The 15,490-nt window shown below is 31.5% G+C and overlaps 1 protein-coding gene across 1 annotated transcript; it reads left to right on the forward strand.

Annotated features, from left to right (window-relative positions):
* The first annotated feature begins 3,513 nt into the window (after positions 1-3,513).
* On the forward strand, positions 3,514-14,539 carry LOC105139915 (Molecular chaperone Hsp40/DnaJ family protein). The gene is made up of 11 exons (XM_011046547.1): positions 3,514-3,925; positions 5,171-5,239; positions 6,497-6,589; positions 7,039-7,160; positions 8,931-9,126; positions 10,026-10,201; positions 11,289-11,418; positions 12,325-12,485; positions 13,172-13,263; positions 13,561-13,657; positions 14,148-14,539. The coding sequence occupies exons 1-11, from the start codon at positions 3,638-3,640 to the stop codon at positions 14,191-14,193; spliced, it is 1,470 nt and encodes a 489-aa protein (XP_011044849.1). The 5' UTR covers positions 3,514-3,637; the 3' UTR covers positions 14,194-14,539.
* The last annotated feature ends 951 nt before the right edge of the window (positions 14,540-15,490 follow it).

Here is a 15,490-nt window from a genome sequence, read left to right on the forward strand (position 1 = left end):
ATGATAATAACAATAAATAATAATAATTTTACACTAAAAAACAAGTGTATGATTTTTGCTATGATAGTAATAACAACAACAATGGTAATAATAATAACTGTAGTAGTAGTTAAAGCAGGAGCAGCAACAACAACAACAACAACAACAACAACAACAACAACAACAACAACAACAACAACAACAACAACAACAACAACAACAACAACAACAACAACAACAACAACAACAACAACAACAACAACAACAACAACAACAACAACAACAACAACAACAATGATAATCATAACAGTAGTTAAAGCAATAATAACGATAATAATAATAGTAGTGGTAGTGATAATCATAGAAGAAATAATATCAATAATAATTATAATTATGATACTATCAACACAATAAATAGTGAACAAAATATTAATAAATTCAATAATAATATCATTTTGTTATAATAATAGCAGCAATAATAATAATAATAATAATAATAATTGTGATAATAATATTATTAATAATGATATTTATAATAGCAATAGTGGTAATAATAATAATAATAATAATAATCAAAATCAAAATAACCTTGAAATGATGCGTTTTAGTATATAAATCATTTTTCTCTTTAGTTTAACCCCCAATCAAAAGTTGTTCTTTTTTTTTTGTAATTGTTTTTGTCAATTTTTCATTTTTTATTTATATTTTTATATTTATTTTTTTTTTCAATTTTTTTTATAAAAATTTTATTAGTTTTTTTATCTTAGCCTGCAATCTAGATTTATAGTGTTTTATTCTTTTTTCATTTTTTTTGCTCGAGCTATTTTTCTTTTAGGTTAAAAGTTTAAATAAAAAAATTAACTCCCCTTTAATTTATTTTTTATTTTAGTTTTTACCCTCGTTTCCTTCACCATTTTTTTATTTTAAATCATTTTGAGTTGTTAATAATTTCACCATTTTTTTTATTGACCAAGTCTAATTTTTTATCCTTTGTTTTATCCATTTTAGTGCTTTCATTGTTTTTTTTCCCTAAGATACCATGATATTTTTTTTAAAAAATCCAATTAATATTATTTTTTTATACCGTATAATTAAAATAAAACCAATTCATTAATTTTAGTTGGTGCTATAACTCAAATTATTAATTTCTCTTATTTGTTTAAAACATGTTTGCAATATATAGATATTATTTTTAAATATCATTTTTTTGTAGAAAACATACAGACATAGAGCACATGCTTAGTATTTTATTATTTAGCCACCGTACATTTGACATTTTTTATATTTTGTTCTCAGTAATTTGCGACATGTATTTTTACCATTCAAAATTCATTACCCATATTTTATTATCCATTCACCCTACAGTGCCAACTTTTTTACATTCTAGTCCTTGTAGTTTACAAAGTTTATAATTCAATAATGATAGCTGTATGCTCATGTGCTCTTGCGAGACGATTCCTGAAATATGTTTTTATTTAATTTTGTGGTGATCAGAATAAATATTTTTAAGAATTCAAATGATTTAAATTAAAGAAAAAAGCATATTTTTTAGTTAAAATCTCATTTTCTTGTCATCGCATTTTTTTATGAAAAAACATATTTTTTATAAGTAGCATGATTTTTTGAATAAAAACGTAGTGGAATTAAAATTAAAATTCTAAAGAATTCAAATGATTTAAATAAATGAGAAAAAAATTATTTTCTTAGCCAAAACCCTCCTTCCTTATTCATGTCTTTTATATTATAAGAATGATTTTTTTTAAAAAAATATAAAACTAGCATTATATAAAAAAACAAATTTTAATTAAAAAAATCATGGCATGGTGCTTTTTATCTGTAAAAAAATTTTAATTAGAAGTTTTTTCACAAAAAAACAACTTAAACAATTTTTTTAGGGGAGATATAAATAAATTTGAAAGTAAAAAAATTTAACTTTTCATTAAATTTTGAATTTTTTTTAATTTAAGTTGAAGGTTATTTCTCGATATATTTTATATTCATGTGCTAAAAAGTTTTTTGAAAATTAAATCAATTTTTAAAAATTATACTATATAACAACTTAAATTTCAATAATTACTCTTAAGTGTTATAAAATTTCTCATGTTGATTGACAGTAATTTATTTTTGTTTTTTTGTTTTTTTTGTTTTTTTATTTAATGATAAGAGATGTTTATAAATTAGATAATATAAAGTCTCCTTTTCACAATCTCAAAAGGAATTTGAACATAGAAAAACACCATTGATTCAGTTCATTGAATTTATTAGGCCTCGTTACTAAAACGTTTAACTCACTTTTTTACATTATTTTTTACTTAAAAATTATTAAATCTATATTTATTTTAAGTGCTTTTATGATGTCAAAATAAAAAACTATAAAAAAATAATTATAATATATTTTAATTAAAAATTACTTTTGAAAAAAACCATCTATCACATTACCAAACATATAAATACACAATTGTAATATATTATGTAATATATAAGGTGGCACTAAGTTTTTTTTATTAAAAATACATAAAGATAATATTTTTTTAGATTTTTTTTATTTTTAACAATAACACATCAAAACAAATTATTTTTTTTTAACAAGAACTACTGGAATTAAATTCAATTCCAAGAGTTAAATTAATTTCTTATTTTAGAATTTTTTTGAGGATGTTAATTTCAATTTTATTTAAAATCTAATTATTTAAAAATAAACAAAAATAAATTAGAAAAGAGACCCTCTAATTTACCAAGTAATTCCACTTTAAATTGAAAATTAAAAATAGTATTCCAAAAACACCCTTAATAATAATATTAGCTCTCCATCTTATTTAAAAATTTTATTCTTTAACATCTTTTAAAGTAAAATCTTTATAAATTTAAAATTTACAACAACTTATATTATTTTATTCTATTAATTAGTTTAAATTATGAAAATTAAATTAAAAAATAATCTATATTATTTTTAAACCTATTTTTCTCAATAAGCCGAGGAAGACAACAAAAGTCCAGCGTGGCTTCCCAGCACCAAACACGCTGCATTTCCATTAATGGACATAACTTGAACAAGTGTGTCTCAATGTGATGGCAAACGGTGTGATGATATTGTGGCAAGTGCCTCTTAGCTAGCTAGCACGGGAAAGCAACACAAACGGACCCTCAAACTCAACATGCAATTATTCTTAATTTGGTATGATTTTTATTAAAAAAATATTTAAATTAATTTTTTTTTCAAATTAAAACTGACTTGAATTTAATTTTTAAATTAAAACTGAATTGAATTTAATTTAAATTCATAAATTTTAGTTTAACTCAATTATTTTAAAATAAAATCAATTTTGCTTTATTTTTCTAGTTTAACTTGATTTATTTTTGATTTTTTTTTAATTTAGTTATTTTTTTCGATTTGGGTTGAGTTTTTTATTTTAAATTTATAAAATAAAAATTAATTAAACATAAATTTAATTATGATTCTTTTCTATTGGTTTTTTTAATTATTATTATTTTTTTAATTTTCTATTTTTACATAATTTTTCCATTTTTTTTTTCTCATTCCCACCACCTCCCCCTCCACTCATCCATCCTTCACCATACAAAATCACAACGAAATGATGGCCATGGGGAGCAAGCCCAGAAACCTGTCCTAAACCCATCTTCTTGCTACGTCTCTTCAATGGCCATCACTGCCACTGCGACAACAGCAACCCTTTCCCTCCGCCCCTCGCTAACCTTCTCTTCACCATCACTGCCATCTTCTTCTTCTTCTTCTTTCTTTACAGGTAAGAAGTTTGCTTCTCCACCCATATTAACTGTGAGGTTCAGCAAGACCAAGACAAAGGCCTATACCAGTGGTCCTGGGCCTTTCGTCTACGCTTCTGGGGATTACTATGCTACTCTTGGGGTCCCCAAATCTGCTACCAGTAAAGAAATCAAAGCTGCTTATCGAAGGTTAGCTCGTCAGGTAACCACCTCACAATCTTGGGCCTTCTTGAAAAATATGATTTCATTTTATTCTTGGCTTTCTGGGAAATGTGAACGAATAGCAGCAACAAGTTCTTGATGGGGATTGAATTTACAAAGTTGTTAACTTTTACTGATTTGAAGAGATTATGGAATCGGAAGATTCTGGTTCCTTTCAAGGTTCTTCAGATGCCAACATGAATAAAAAATGGGTTCTTGATTGTTACTTGATTGTTCTTTTGGATTTGTGGGCTGAGGATTAATGTGAGTAGAAGCTCTGAATTGTTGTTGGTTATTGAGTTTTGGATAATTCATCTTTGAATAGTACGGTAATCCTTCATGCTTTTTTCTTTGAACTGCAGCCTCGTCCTATGCACATGGTAGTGTGTTAAAGCTATGCTTTTTGGTACAATTCAAAGCATGCATTTTTATAAATTCATGATACTCAGGCCTTTATGAAATCCGCTTTATAGGGATCTGTGATCGTCCTAATGAAGAAGCACCGTGGTTATATTTCCCTGGTCCATTTTATTTTATGGTTTTCAGAAATGCTATATCAGGATATTATGTTGTCTCTTATGAGATTTAGCAGGATTTGGAAAGACTGAGAATGTTGTCCATAACTTCACAGTCTTAAAATTTAAGTGATCGTAGGCTCTTAAAATCATTTCTTAAAAGTTTCTTGGTCAGAAGAAGAGCAATATAGATGGATCTGTCAGACATCCACATGCAATCTTCAGTCCAAGGAGGCGGATTTACCCTCAAGGATCTTGTTGTGGTTAAAGTTGTCGATTGGCATCCTGAATGTCCCAATGCGGACATGCTTGTCATCTATGAGTCCTCATGTAAAAATATCTCAAGAAAATGATATCCAAGGGCATCCTCTCTTATGTTCCGAGCATATACCAGCCACTTACGAGTGCCTGTAGATGGCCAATTGTCAGCTATAAGGCAAATGATAGAGATAATCCTACCATTGCAAATTAGAATGCACATCTTGCTTCCATTTGTTATCTTATTTACAATGTGCTTTAACTTCACTAGATGTGCTATAATCATCAATGAGAAGCAACTGTGTTGATGATTGCACTGCTATGCAAGGATTATTGATAGTTCGATTGTCTTCTCTATTCTCTCTTCTTTTTCTTTGGTGGGTGGGGCTGGGCTTGCATCCTGGTAGAAATTTGAAGACAGCCTCAAACATCTATTTTGTCAAGGATTGCTTTAACTTTTACAATAATTTCAGTACCACCCTGATGTCAACAAGGAACCAGGAGCAACTGAAAAGTTTAAGGAGATTAGTTCTGCGTATGAGGTATGTATAAGAAATCAAATCCAAAATTTGCCCTTGAATTTTCAAGACAGCATATTGACTAAATTGTTGTGTTGTAGTATCCAAACTGACGAGTTTTATGTCTGGGCAGGTTTTCATTATCGATAATGCTCTTAATAAACCATGTCATGCATCTTGCTACATTTCTTGACTTGTTTGGGTGGGGTACTGGATGTTTTACTGTATTTCTACATTTCTCACTTATTTATCATTCATGGATCTAATACCAAGCCGGGTTGATCATTCTACTAAACACTAAAAGGAGTGGGGGATGACTCACCTCCCAGTTAAGGAGCCCCCTCCCCCTTTTTTATCCTTACCCACCCCCCCTCCTTTTTTTTATAAAAAAAGTAATGAAACCTTGTGGAGTTTATGACCCATGTCATGAGTTTGACTGTTAAGCCATGAAGCTCAAGTCGATTTAATATGTCTCTATCTCAATATTAAAAGAATTGTATTCTTTAGTTTTTTTATAAGTCAAACCATATTTTTTATCTGTCATCATAGTTGTTTTTGGACCTGCCAAGTTGACTGAGTTACATCATGGCAATTCTAACACAATTTAATTTTAAACCTGTGCTAGACAAGGAAGCGGGTTGCTTGATTGCCTTTGAACCTGCCAAGTCGACCTGGTTATGTTAGAGCAACACGGTTTAATTTTAAACTTGTGTTTGACAAGGACATGAGTTGGTAGGTTTCAAGGTTGACCTGACATGAGTTGGTAGGTTTCAAGGTTGACCTGACATGAGTGGTAGGTTTCAAGGTTGACCTGCTAGGAATGCCAAATAGTTCCCTTGGCTTGGATATTTTTTTTATGTTTCAAAAGTTTTTTTTTTCCCTATATCTAACACGTAGCATAGCATGGCCCAATAAACTAGTAAGCCTTAATCAATCTTTTCCTTGGTAGATGGATGCTAATTATTTGATATATTGATTTTTTTCTAAACATATAACATCTGGTTTTTACCTTCTGATATTAAATGTTGAAAGTCTATCCAGAGTTAGTGTCATTTGTTGCGTTATAGTCTTTGCTCATCATCATTCTTACCTATCACAACACCCTTTTCCATAATCTCACTAATCATATAAAAACCCTTTGGCCTATATCAATCATTTTCATTTTACTTCTGTTGGTCCAATTTTTCTTCTTCTGTTGTTGCTTGCTTGAAGTGCATTTTTCTTTTGAAGCTTTTGCATTTATCATGCTGTCGTTTGAATTCTGAAGTATAATATTGTCAGGTGCTATCAGATGATAAAAAGAGGGCTCTGTATGATCAATACGGTGAAGCTGGAGTTAAAAGTACAGTAGGGGGACCCTCAAGTGCTTATACGGTATTGCATCAATTTTTGTTCTTTAGTTCTTTCTCCATTTCTTCTTTTTTTTTTCCATTTTTTTTCCTGATAATAATCTGGTGAAAAGTTGGTATATATCAGGAATCAACTAGGTTTCCTGTCCAGCGCCTTTTGGAATCTCATGCAGCACCCATTATTACTCTTCTATTGTGGGATCAATTATTAGAAGGGCTTCCTAGCGCTGATGTTCTCCACTATGCCAGCTAGTTTTGCTTCAATGACCTTACGCATGGCATTCCAATTTTTGTCCATATACATGCAAACATTTAAACTAGGAAACTTTTGCCTATATGTATGCCAACATTTAAAGTAGCAAACGACAATGGATCCCACCTTACACATGTATATGTTATTAAACTAGGTTACACCCATCTTCTACACAGCTATAAAGTTCAATGTATCTTACAAAATTACTTTTCCTTCTACAGACTAATCCTTTTGACCTATTTGAGACATTCTTTGGGCCGAGCATGGGTGGTTTTCCTGGCATGGAACAAACTGGGTTCAATACACGCCGTCGTAGTACTGTTACTAAGGGCGAAGACATTCGGTAAGTTAATATTTGTGTACATCTTTTCTTTTCCTTTTCTTTTCTTTTTTCACTATGCTGGCTGATGGTCCTGGCATTTGTTTCATTTGATGTAGCCTGGATGTATAGTAGGATACCACTAGTGTGGTCCAGTTTGGTTACAATAAAAGACTTATCTTTTAACATGTCTAAACCTGCGCTTGTTAATTGTAGCCCTGTTTCATTGATATCTCTAACACGAAATGTACCTCCAAGTGATAGAAAGAAAAAAGATATCAGGGAAAAATAAACTAAGAAAATCACGGTTAGAGACTCACACTGTGCACATGTATAAAAGCTCTACCAGCTAATTGGCTCGATTTTTTCCCCGTATTTAAGACTAACTGGTTTTATCGCAAAACAGAACTTGGTGATTAAAGAACAAGCATCGGAGTATATTAATGCTCAAGTTACCTCTCATTTTGGGATTAAGGTTTTTCTTCGAATAAAGTTGACCTATAGAAGGTGACTTGAAGATAAATTTGCTTGATAATATCAGCTGGATGCCATATAAATTGATTTAGCTTGCCTTTTAATTCCCCATCCTTCTTCTCTCTATCCTTTTGTTTTGTTTTGTTTGTTTGTTTGTTACTCTCATTGTCTGTAACTGTTTTATAGTTGAGCTAATATGAAAGTGATATCCATTTCTTAAATTGTGGTTGTCTGGTTATGTGAGTTAATTCCCCATTAGGCAAGTTAATTAACATCAGCATAAAGTGGGGAAGTAAGAGCCAAATACACAAGGATTTCAGCCTGTGATTTCCAACCTTTAAACTAGAGTCATCTGGGCTTTGTGCTAGTTTTACCCAAAGGTTACCCCCCTGTGGACAATGAATGATGTTATAGCTGAAGAGTCATGGTTGGGTGAGTGGTTGATGCAATAATGCAGCAACTCCTGTGGTTGTTTTTCTTTCCTATGTTCAAGTGATTCGAAAGCATGCGTGACTCATATTGAGCAAGATGGAGTAATTAGTGGTCAGCTATCTCATGGTTGAGAGTCGACTCCTATGCTTGCAAGCTCTTGGATCTGCTGTGACACTTGGACCATCAAAAGTTTTCATTTGAAAGAGAATCTTGCTTCATGTGGATGGGACTTGCATGTGAATGGAGATTGTTGTGGTATCATATGTGTGTTAATTCCACTTCAGCTAGAAATAGACCAAGTGAGGGACTGACATATTGAAAGCACCCATAAATCACACTGAATGACTCTGCTTTTTTGGTCAATTGTGGGGTCTACTTGTTTGTTAATCCTATTTCAGCTCAGTGCAGGTTTTTCCAAAGACACTTCTCAAGCGTTATTACAACAACTCTCTCTCTCTCCTTTAAATCTTCCAATCCCCTACAACTTCTAACTAGAATTCAGTATATTTTGGCCAGCTTTCTGGGAGCTGACATCAAAGTAACAGATTTCTAAACTCTAGTCAAATGATAACTGAACCAAACCAACACAGCGTGCCTTTTAGAATTTCTGGCATTTTCCTTACTGGAATTTTGATTGTATAATGTCGTGTTCCATGAAAACCTTGTTGTTGTCTGATTATTTCTTGAGTTGTGGAAACAAACAAAGCAGATCTGCATAAGTGGCTTTAATGATGTAGGTTCACACATTGATTTGAAATGACATGTGATTCTTGTAATAGCACCTTGTTAAGGCTACTGTTTGTAAATTAATATTTACTGGTATTTGATAGTCCTCAAGTTTATACTGGAATTGCTGTTGATTGCTAACAGCTAAATTTATTGTTTCAGCTATGACATTAGTTTAGAATTCTCTGAGGCCATATTCGGAGCAGAAAAGGAGTTTGAGCTTTCTCATTTGGAGACATGTGAAGTTTGTGCTGGTACGGGAGCAAAAATGGGTTCCAAGATGAGGATATGCTCAACCTGTGGTGGCAGGGGTCAAGTTATGAGAACTGAGCAAACTCCCTTTGGCTTGTTCTCACAGGTAATAGGGCATACTTCTTTTGAGCTTTCTGGACTGTTCATCACTGCTATTCTCACATGATGTGAAAATTTGTATATAAAAACGAAATTCCAAAAGTCTAATCAAATCTTTTCTTGAATTGGAGCTTTCTCAACATTTCCATAGCTTACTTCCACAAGGTTTGAGCATCACTATGATGCTCTGGGTAGTTCTAAAAACTGCAAATAATTGTCTGCTATCAAAATGAATGGAAGGTGGGGTGGGCTGCTTTTCAACAAAATAGCTGCCTAAATCCACAATTTCTCAAAATATCTTTTTTCCTCAAACAATATGATTGTGAATCCATACGAACTATGATCTTTAGATCTAGGAAATAAACAGAGTTCATGGAAATATGCTCTATTCCCGGCAAGCTATATTAATAGGCTCCGAGGAAAGCAGAATAAGTTCTTGCTAGTTTCTTTTTTTAGAAATCAGGAAAAAAGAGGACATTTAATAAATGGGTGGATGGGATGGTGCATGAATGAATTCTCATGTGATAAAGGTAGCAACAGCAGCATTGAGCAGGTTATATGGCTTGAAAATATGCTAAACATTAGAGGGGCACCTTGCTGGAGTGATGTTATTTGGTTCAAGAACTTTTCTGTAGTAAAACTATAGTAGAAAATATCACATGAACATAATATGGAATGTGTTGTGACTTCATGCATTACATAAGAAGAATCTAAGAAAAAATTGAATTGCAGATTAGATAATAGAAAATTGATAAGTTAATAAATTTTGTGATTTTTCTTCTTTATTATTCTTGTATTTTGCTTATAACAATTTTTATGAATGGTTTATCATGCGTTATTCTTTGTAAGATCCATCTTTCTTTTCCCTTCTCAGTGACTTACAATGTCCATCTTATTGTGTATTAGGTTTCTGTCTGTCCCAATTGTGGTGGGGATGGCGAAGTCATTTCTGAATACTGTCGAAAATGCTCTGGTGAGGGGCGTATTCGTGTTAAGAAAAATATCAAAGTCAAGGTCCCTCCAGGAGTTGGTGCAGGCAGTATCCTAAGAGTAGCCGGAGAGGGTGATGCTGGACCAAGAGGGTATGTCAATTAAACCTGTCTCTTTCTATCTTCAATCTTCATCTTGTTCTTTAGCAAATCATTGCGAGGAATTTGTTTTTATTTTGTCTCTGCAAGATATGTTTGCTTTTGATTAATGCTTCTCAAATATGTACATGACTTGATTATAAATGGCTACAGTGAACAAATGGGTGATAACTAATTGCTAAGAGGAATCAAGAATTAAACTCGCAAGCGAAATAGCACATTATACTGTGTCCTAATGCATTATATGTCAGACTTAAAATGAAACAGCGAACTGCTTGTTGATGTGGTAACTGATATTCTAATTGATATGAATCAACTTGAAAATGATACATCATTCAGATCTATGTGCTAAATTTGAAATCAATTTTTTTTGCTTTTCTTTTCTGAAATATGTGCTTAAATATTAGTAAATGCTATTCTGGTGTGTTTTTAGATTGATTTGTTGGCATCCTGCTAATTTCATGAGTTGCAGTTGTTCTCATTGTCTGCATTGCAGTGAGTTCACTAATAGGTGCTGTTATAAAGTGGTCTTGTGAATGTGATGTAGGCTTAAAGGTTCTTTTGATTTAATTGTTCTACTTGTCACTGGAACAGAAGATTCATGTGATACTGATCAAGAGTTCCAACTCATCATCTATGTTTTCTTATGCCATTTCCTCTTGATGATGTAGAGCTTATGGCAAAAAGATTGAAAACCTTGAATCTGAAGATTCATTCACCAAATCATCTCCAAAATACATAGAACATGTGTATTTATGCAATATACAAGCACATAAGGACGTTAAAGAGTCTTAATTAAATTAGGAAATAGACTAACGCTCCTAGTCAATAATTACTGGATGAAATAAACTTTTTTCCTGAATAATGGTAGAAAATTCCTAAATATAAAATTATGAATAAATTTGCAAAATGTATTCTCCTTGCATTCATCAGCTCACCTTTTTTCTTTCCTTTATGTTTATCACTGCATTTTGTTTTTCCTTAAGCGTCACAACTGATCACCTAATGTTTACATGTATATCTTCTGAAGGTTTCACACTGAACTTGATTCTAAATCAGTAATTGATTTTGATTTTTGCAGTGGTCCTCTAGGGGATCTTTATGTGTATCTTGATGTTGAAGAGATAACAGGAATCCAAAGAGATGGCATTAATCTCACCTCAACAATATCTATCAGTTATGCTGATGCAATACTGGGGACTGTTGCTAAGGTCATATTTTTATCATCTCAGTTAGATCTATGCATGCCTTAATTTTTTACTTTTGTTCATCTAAACTAGTGATAGTATTTAAGTTGATGAAACATTAAGCAGATAAAATATTCATTTTGTGCACCACTGCAAAAGATAACACATTAGAAAATCTTGCTTTTGCGTAGGAGTGGAACTATGATACTGAATTGCAGAGCGTGACCCTTTTCACTGTCACATTCTGGACCATTTTAAAAATACTCTTTTATTGGTCAAAATCACCTCAACTACCAGAATCCAGAGGAGTTGTAAAATTACAGAGACCAGCAGATGGGGCTTCTATTTTTTATTCTTTTTTTCTTTATGGTTTCACAGTAAAACTTATGCTGATTGATTATTGAAGTGGTCTGTAAATGTTGAGCCCGATTAGTTGATGGTCTCCTCCAGATAATGTTTGAGCTCAAGTCAACTTTCTTCTTGGAAAAGTTTTACATGCATAAGAAGAGAAACTTCTATTGTTCTTTTTTGATAAAAAGTTGAAACTATTTGAGGATGGTCCAATGGAGCCAGAATCCCTATTTGTGCATAAATGTATGCAAATGAGATTCAGTTGCTACAAGACCTTTCCAACTTCATCCATTTTTTTGTTTCCTGAAAATCTCTAGAGAGAAATAATCGTCCACGTGGATTGGTGTAATAAACACATGGATCCGTGCCTAGAACAATTCTAGGGTAGAGTGAAGACCGTTATGCTAGAAGACCCTGATTTTAACATGTCATCTTTTGATTCTTTCCTTTGCAATGACAATTTTTTAATTTGGTCCTTTAACTCTCTGCATATTTAGCTTGTCAGCATACAATGTTAAGAAGGCTGAATAATACAAAATCTCTGTGCACACTGAATTGTGATTTCTGCATTTAAAACAGGTGAAAACAGTTGAAGGAATGAGTGAGCTTCAGATTCCACCTGGTACACAGCCAGGGGATGTGTTAGTCCTAGCTAAGAAAGGTGCACCTAAACTGAATAAACCATCCATCCGCGGTGATCACTTATTTACTATTAAAGTTACAATACCAAAGCGTATAAGGTATGGACTTATTTTCTTTTTATCATCTGGTCAATATCACAATAATAACTTTTATTGTTATGTTTTAATTCTTATTCTCTGATGCCATATTTTTTGTAGTTTTCAGTTTGGCTTTTGTTTTGCTGTTTGATCTTTATTAGCCCTTTTCAGTTTCATTTTTTTAACCATTAAAATGGTGTTTTAGGTTTCTGCTTGTTTGAAGCTCACAATGATCTATTTCTTGATAAGACAGGCTATATGATGGTTGATGGGAAACTGATAATGGCTGATTTGGTGTAGTTTAAGTTTGATATATGCAATATTCTTTTTAATTTACATTGTGAGCTTTGGGCTGAAATGGTGATTTAGGTTCTTATCTTGTTTGACAATGATAAGATGGGCTCCATATGTTCAGTATAAAACTGATAATTTCTGTTTCATTGTAATTAATAACATATTAATGGGTAATTTTCATTGTATTTATTTTATCTTTTATCTTTTGTTTATATTACTAAGCTTGACTGATAATTATTGCTTAACATAGTGCTTAATTGCAGCTCTGTTGTTATAAACTCCTCTTCTCATTTATTTTGATGCTTCTTGTGATCATATTTTGGTGTTAAGAATTTGCATCTTTACATACTGTCAAACACATAATTAACATCTTTACTTGAGCTTAACTCCAAAGTGTTGCTTATGTTTATCAGTGCCAAAGAACGTGAATTGCTTGAAGAACTTGCTTCACTGAGTAATAAAAATGTCACTCGATCACGAACTCGGCTCAAAACTCAGCCTGCCAGTAAGCAATTGTTTGCTATTTGTAGATGATATCATGCTATCCAATTCACGAAGTGCCAAGTGTTTGATATTTGTAATTTGTCTAATATATGTTTTTCTCTCTCTCCTGAAATAATGACAAAAATAACATATTCCTTGGGTAGGATTTGACTATCTGAAATATACATGAACATGACGAGTTTTATTATTTTGTTTGTGAATGGAATAGACAAATATTCCTATATTTTATTTTAATTTTATTAATGTGTATTGTCTGGTGTAATGCAAGATGAGTATGCCATTTGTTTTGTTTCTGCAGCCAGAGATCAGGAACGCAAGGTGGAAACTGTTTCTGAGACAACTGAAGAATCAAGAGATCAAAATGACCCATGGCAGAAGTTGAAAGATTTTGCAGGGTAATATTGTTTTTCATATCCTTTAACCTGTTGAATTTTATCACTGTAACTGCATTTGTCTGTTGGTTTACTCGCCCATCGCTGCATGCTGCTCTGTATCTTTTTAGGAGCCATTCTTTCTTAAAATCTGGGCAGTTGTCACCTGCCCTTTGTGACCTATTCTTTCAATTCTTAAAGCATCAGGAGACCAAAATGACCTATGCTAATTAAAACTCTTCACTAGATTATGTGAGCATCCATGCTTAAGAAGTTCTGCCTTATCTATATAAATATTTGAATGAATTCATATCGCAAGGCTTTATATTTTCAAAAGGAAACCATTAACTGCACTGCATTTTGATTTCTGTCATGTTGATTTCCTATGGTATTTATTTCAACAGTTTTCTTTTCTTCATTTATTTGCTTGCCTGCGCCGGATACAAATTGGCCCGCATGCATGCCCACACACACATATATAAGCATTAATCCATATAAGCAGTGACATTTACAGGTCTCTTACAAACGGTGCTCTGAAATGGCTGAAGGACAACCTCTAAGTTGGTGGTGACATCCGGAGTCACAATAGTAGCAGCCTTTGAGCTTTACATTAGCCGTAGATTTTTTGTACCATTTAGCTTTAAGGACTAAGCATTCATTTACTCTGATTGCTTAAATAGACGTCTCTCGGCATTGTGTTGAAGAAAAATTCAATAGCAACCTGGTGGAGAATCTTTCATTTCTTTCTTCTTCTTTTTTCCTTGTAAATTCAACTCTAGACAAATTGATATAGATTAGCATCTTCAAGTGTAAAATTGCATTCTATGAGCTGGTTAGAGCTGCTGCCAGCAAACACAATAATTTCTATGATATCACCAAAAAGAAGAATTCTATGAGCAGGCTAAAGCAGCAAGGGCCAGGAAATATGATGAGTATTTGAGCAAACGATCAAACATACAATTTGATGTCATGAAAATGCCTCAATGATCCCTGTATTTCAAGGCATGATTATTTGGAAGTGTGTTTTCAGTTGTTTTATTAAAATAAATTTTTTTATTTTTTAAAATTATTTTAAAAATTAATGTATCAAAATAATTTAAAATATATAAAAAATTAATTTTTAACAAAAAAATTTAATTTTTTTTAAAATATGAATATAATTGTATAATTGTGTTTCCAAACATCCATTAAATGAACAGAATTATTGCCATTGCAGGTTGGTGGGTGAATTCTAAGTTTGGATTTTTTTTTTCGAAAAGATTGTTTTGCTTATATAAAAAAAAGGTTAAAAAATTATTTTATTTTCACTTCTTGCATATAATATACTAGTTGAGGCAAGCTACCTCCACTTTTAGCCAGGTTTGAAAAGTAATGTACACTTTAGCCAGGTTTGAAAAGTATTGGAGTATGCTATTGTAATAATAATTATTTTTTAAAATATTTTTTAAAAATATATTAAAATAATATTTTTTCATGACATTATTTTTTTTTATTTTTAACTGCTACACCGCTATTACTGATGTTAATTAACAGGGAAGAAGCAAAAAAATACAAAGAAATTATTGTTTATTTACATTATGAATTATAATAGCAATTCATGAATTGCTTTTTTTTTTATTTGAATTTTTGAAAACTACCATTGACATATATTCATTACAATTTGTATTGTACTGCATTTTTTTATTTGAATTTTTTTGTATTGTACTGCATTTTTTTATTTGATTTTTTTTTATATTTGTTTTTATTTTATCTTTTAATATTGAAATGATTAATAATTAAATTTTATAATTTAGTTCTTTTTATTTTATTTTTCTATACAGTTAAAATAATTTATAAATTTGATAAGGTATTATATAT

This window comes from Populus euphratica, unplaced genomic scaffold (assembly GCF_000495115.2).
Source record: "Populus euphratica unplaced genomic scaffold, PopEup_1.0 scaffold203.1, whole genome shotgun sequence".
Taxonomy (NCBI): Eukaryota; Viridiplantae; Streptophyta; class Magnoliopsida; order Malpighiales; family Salicaceae; genus Populus; species Populus euphratica.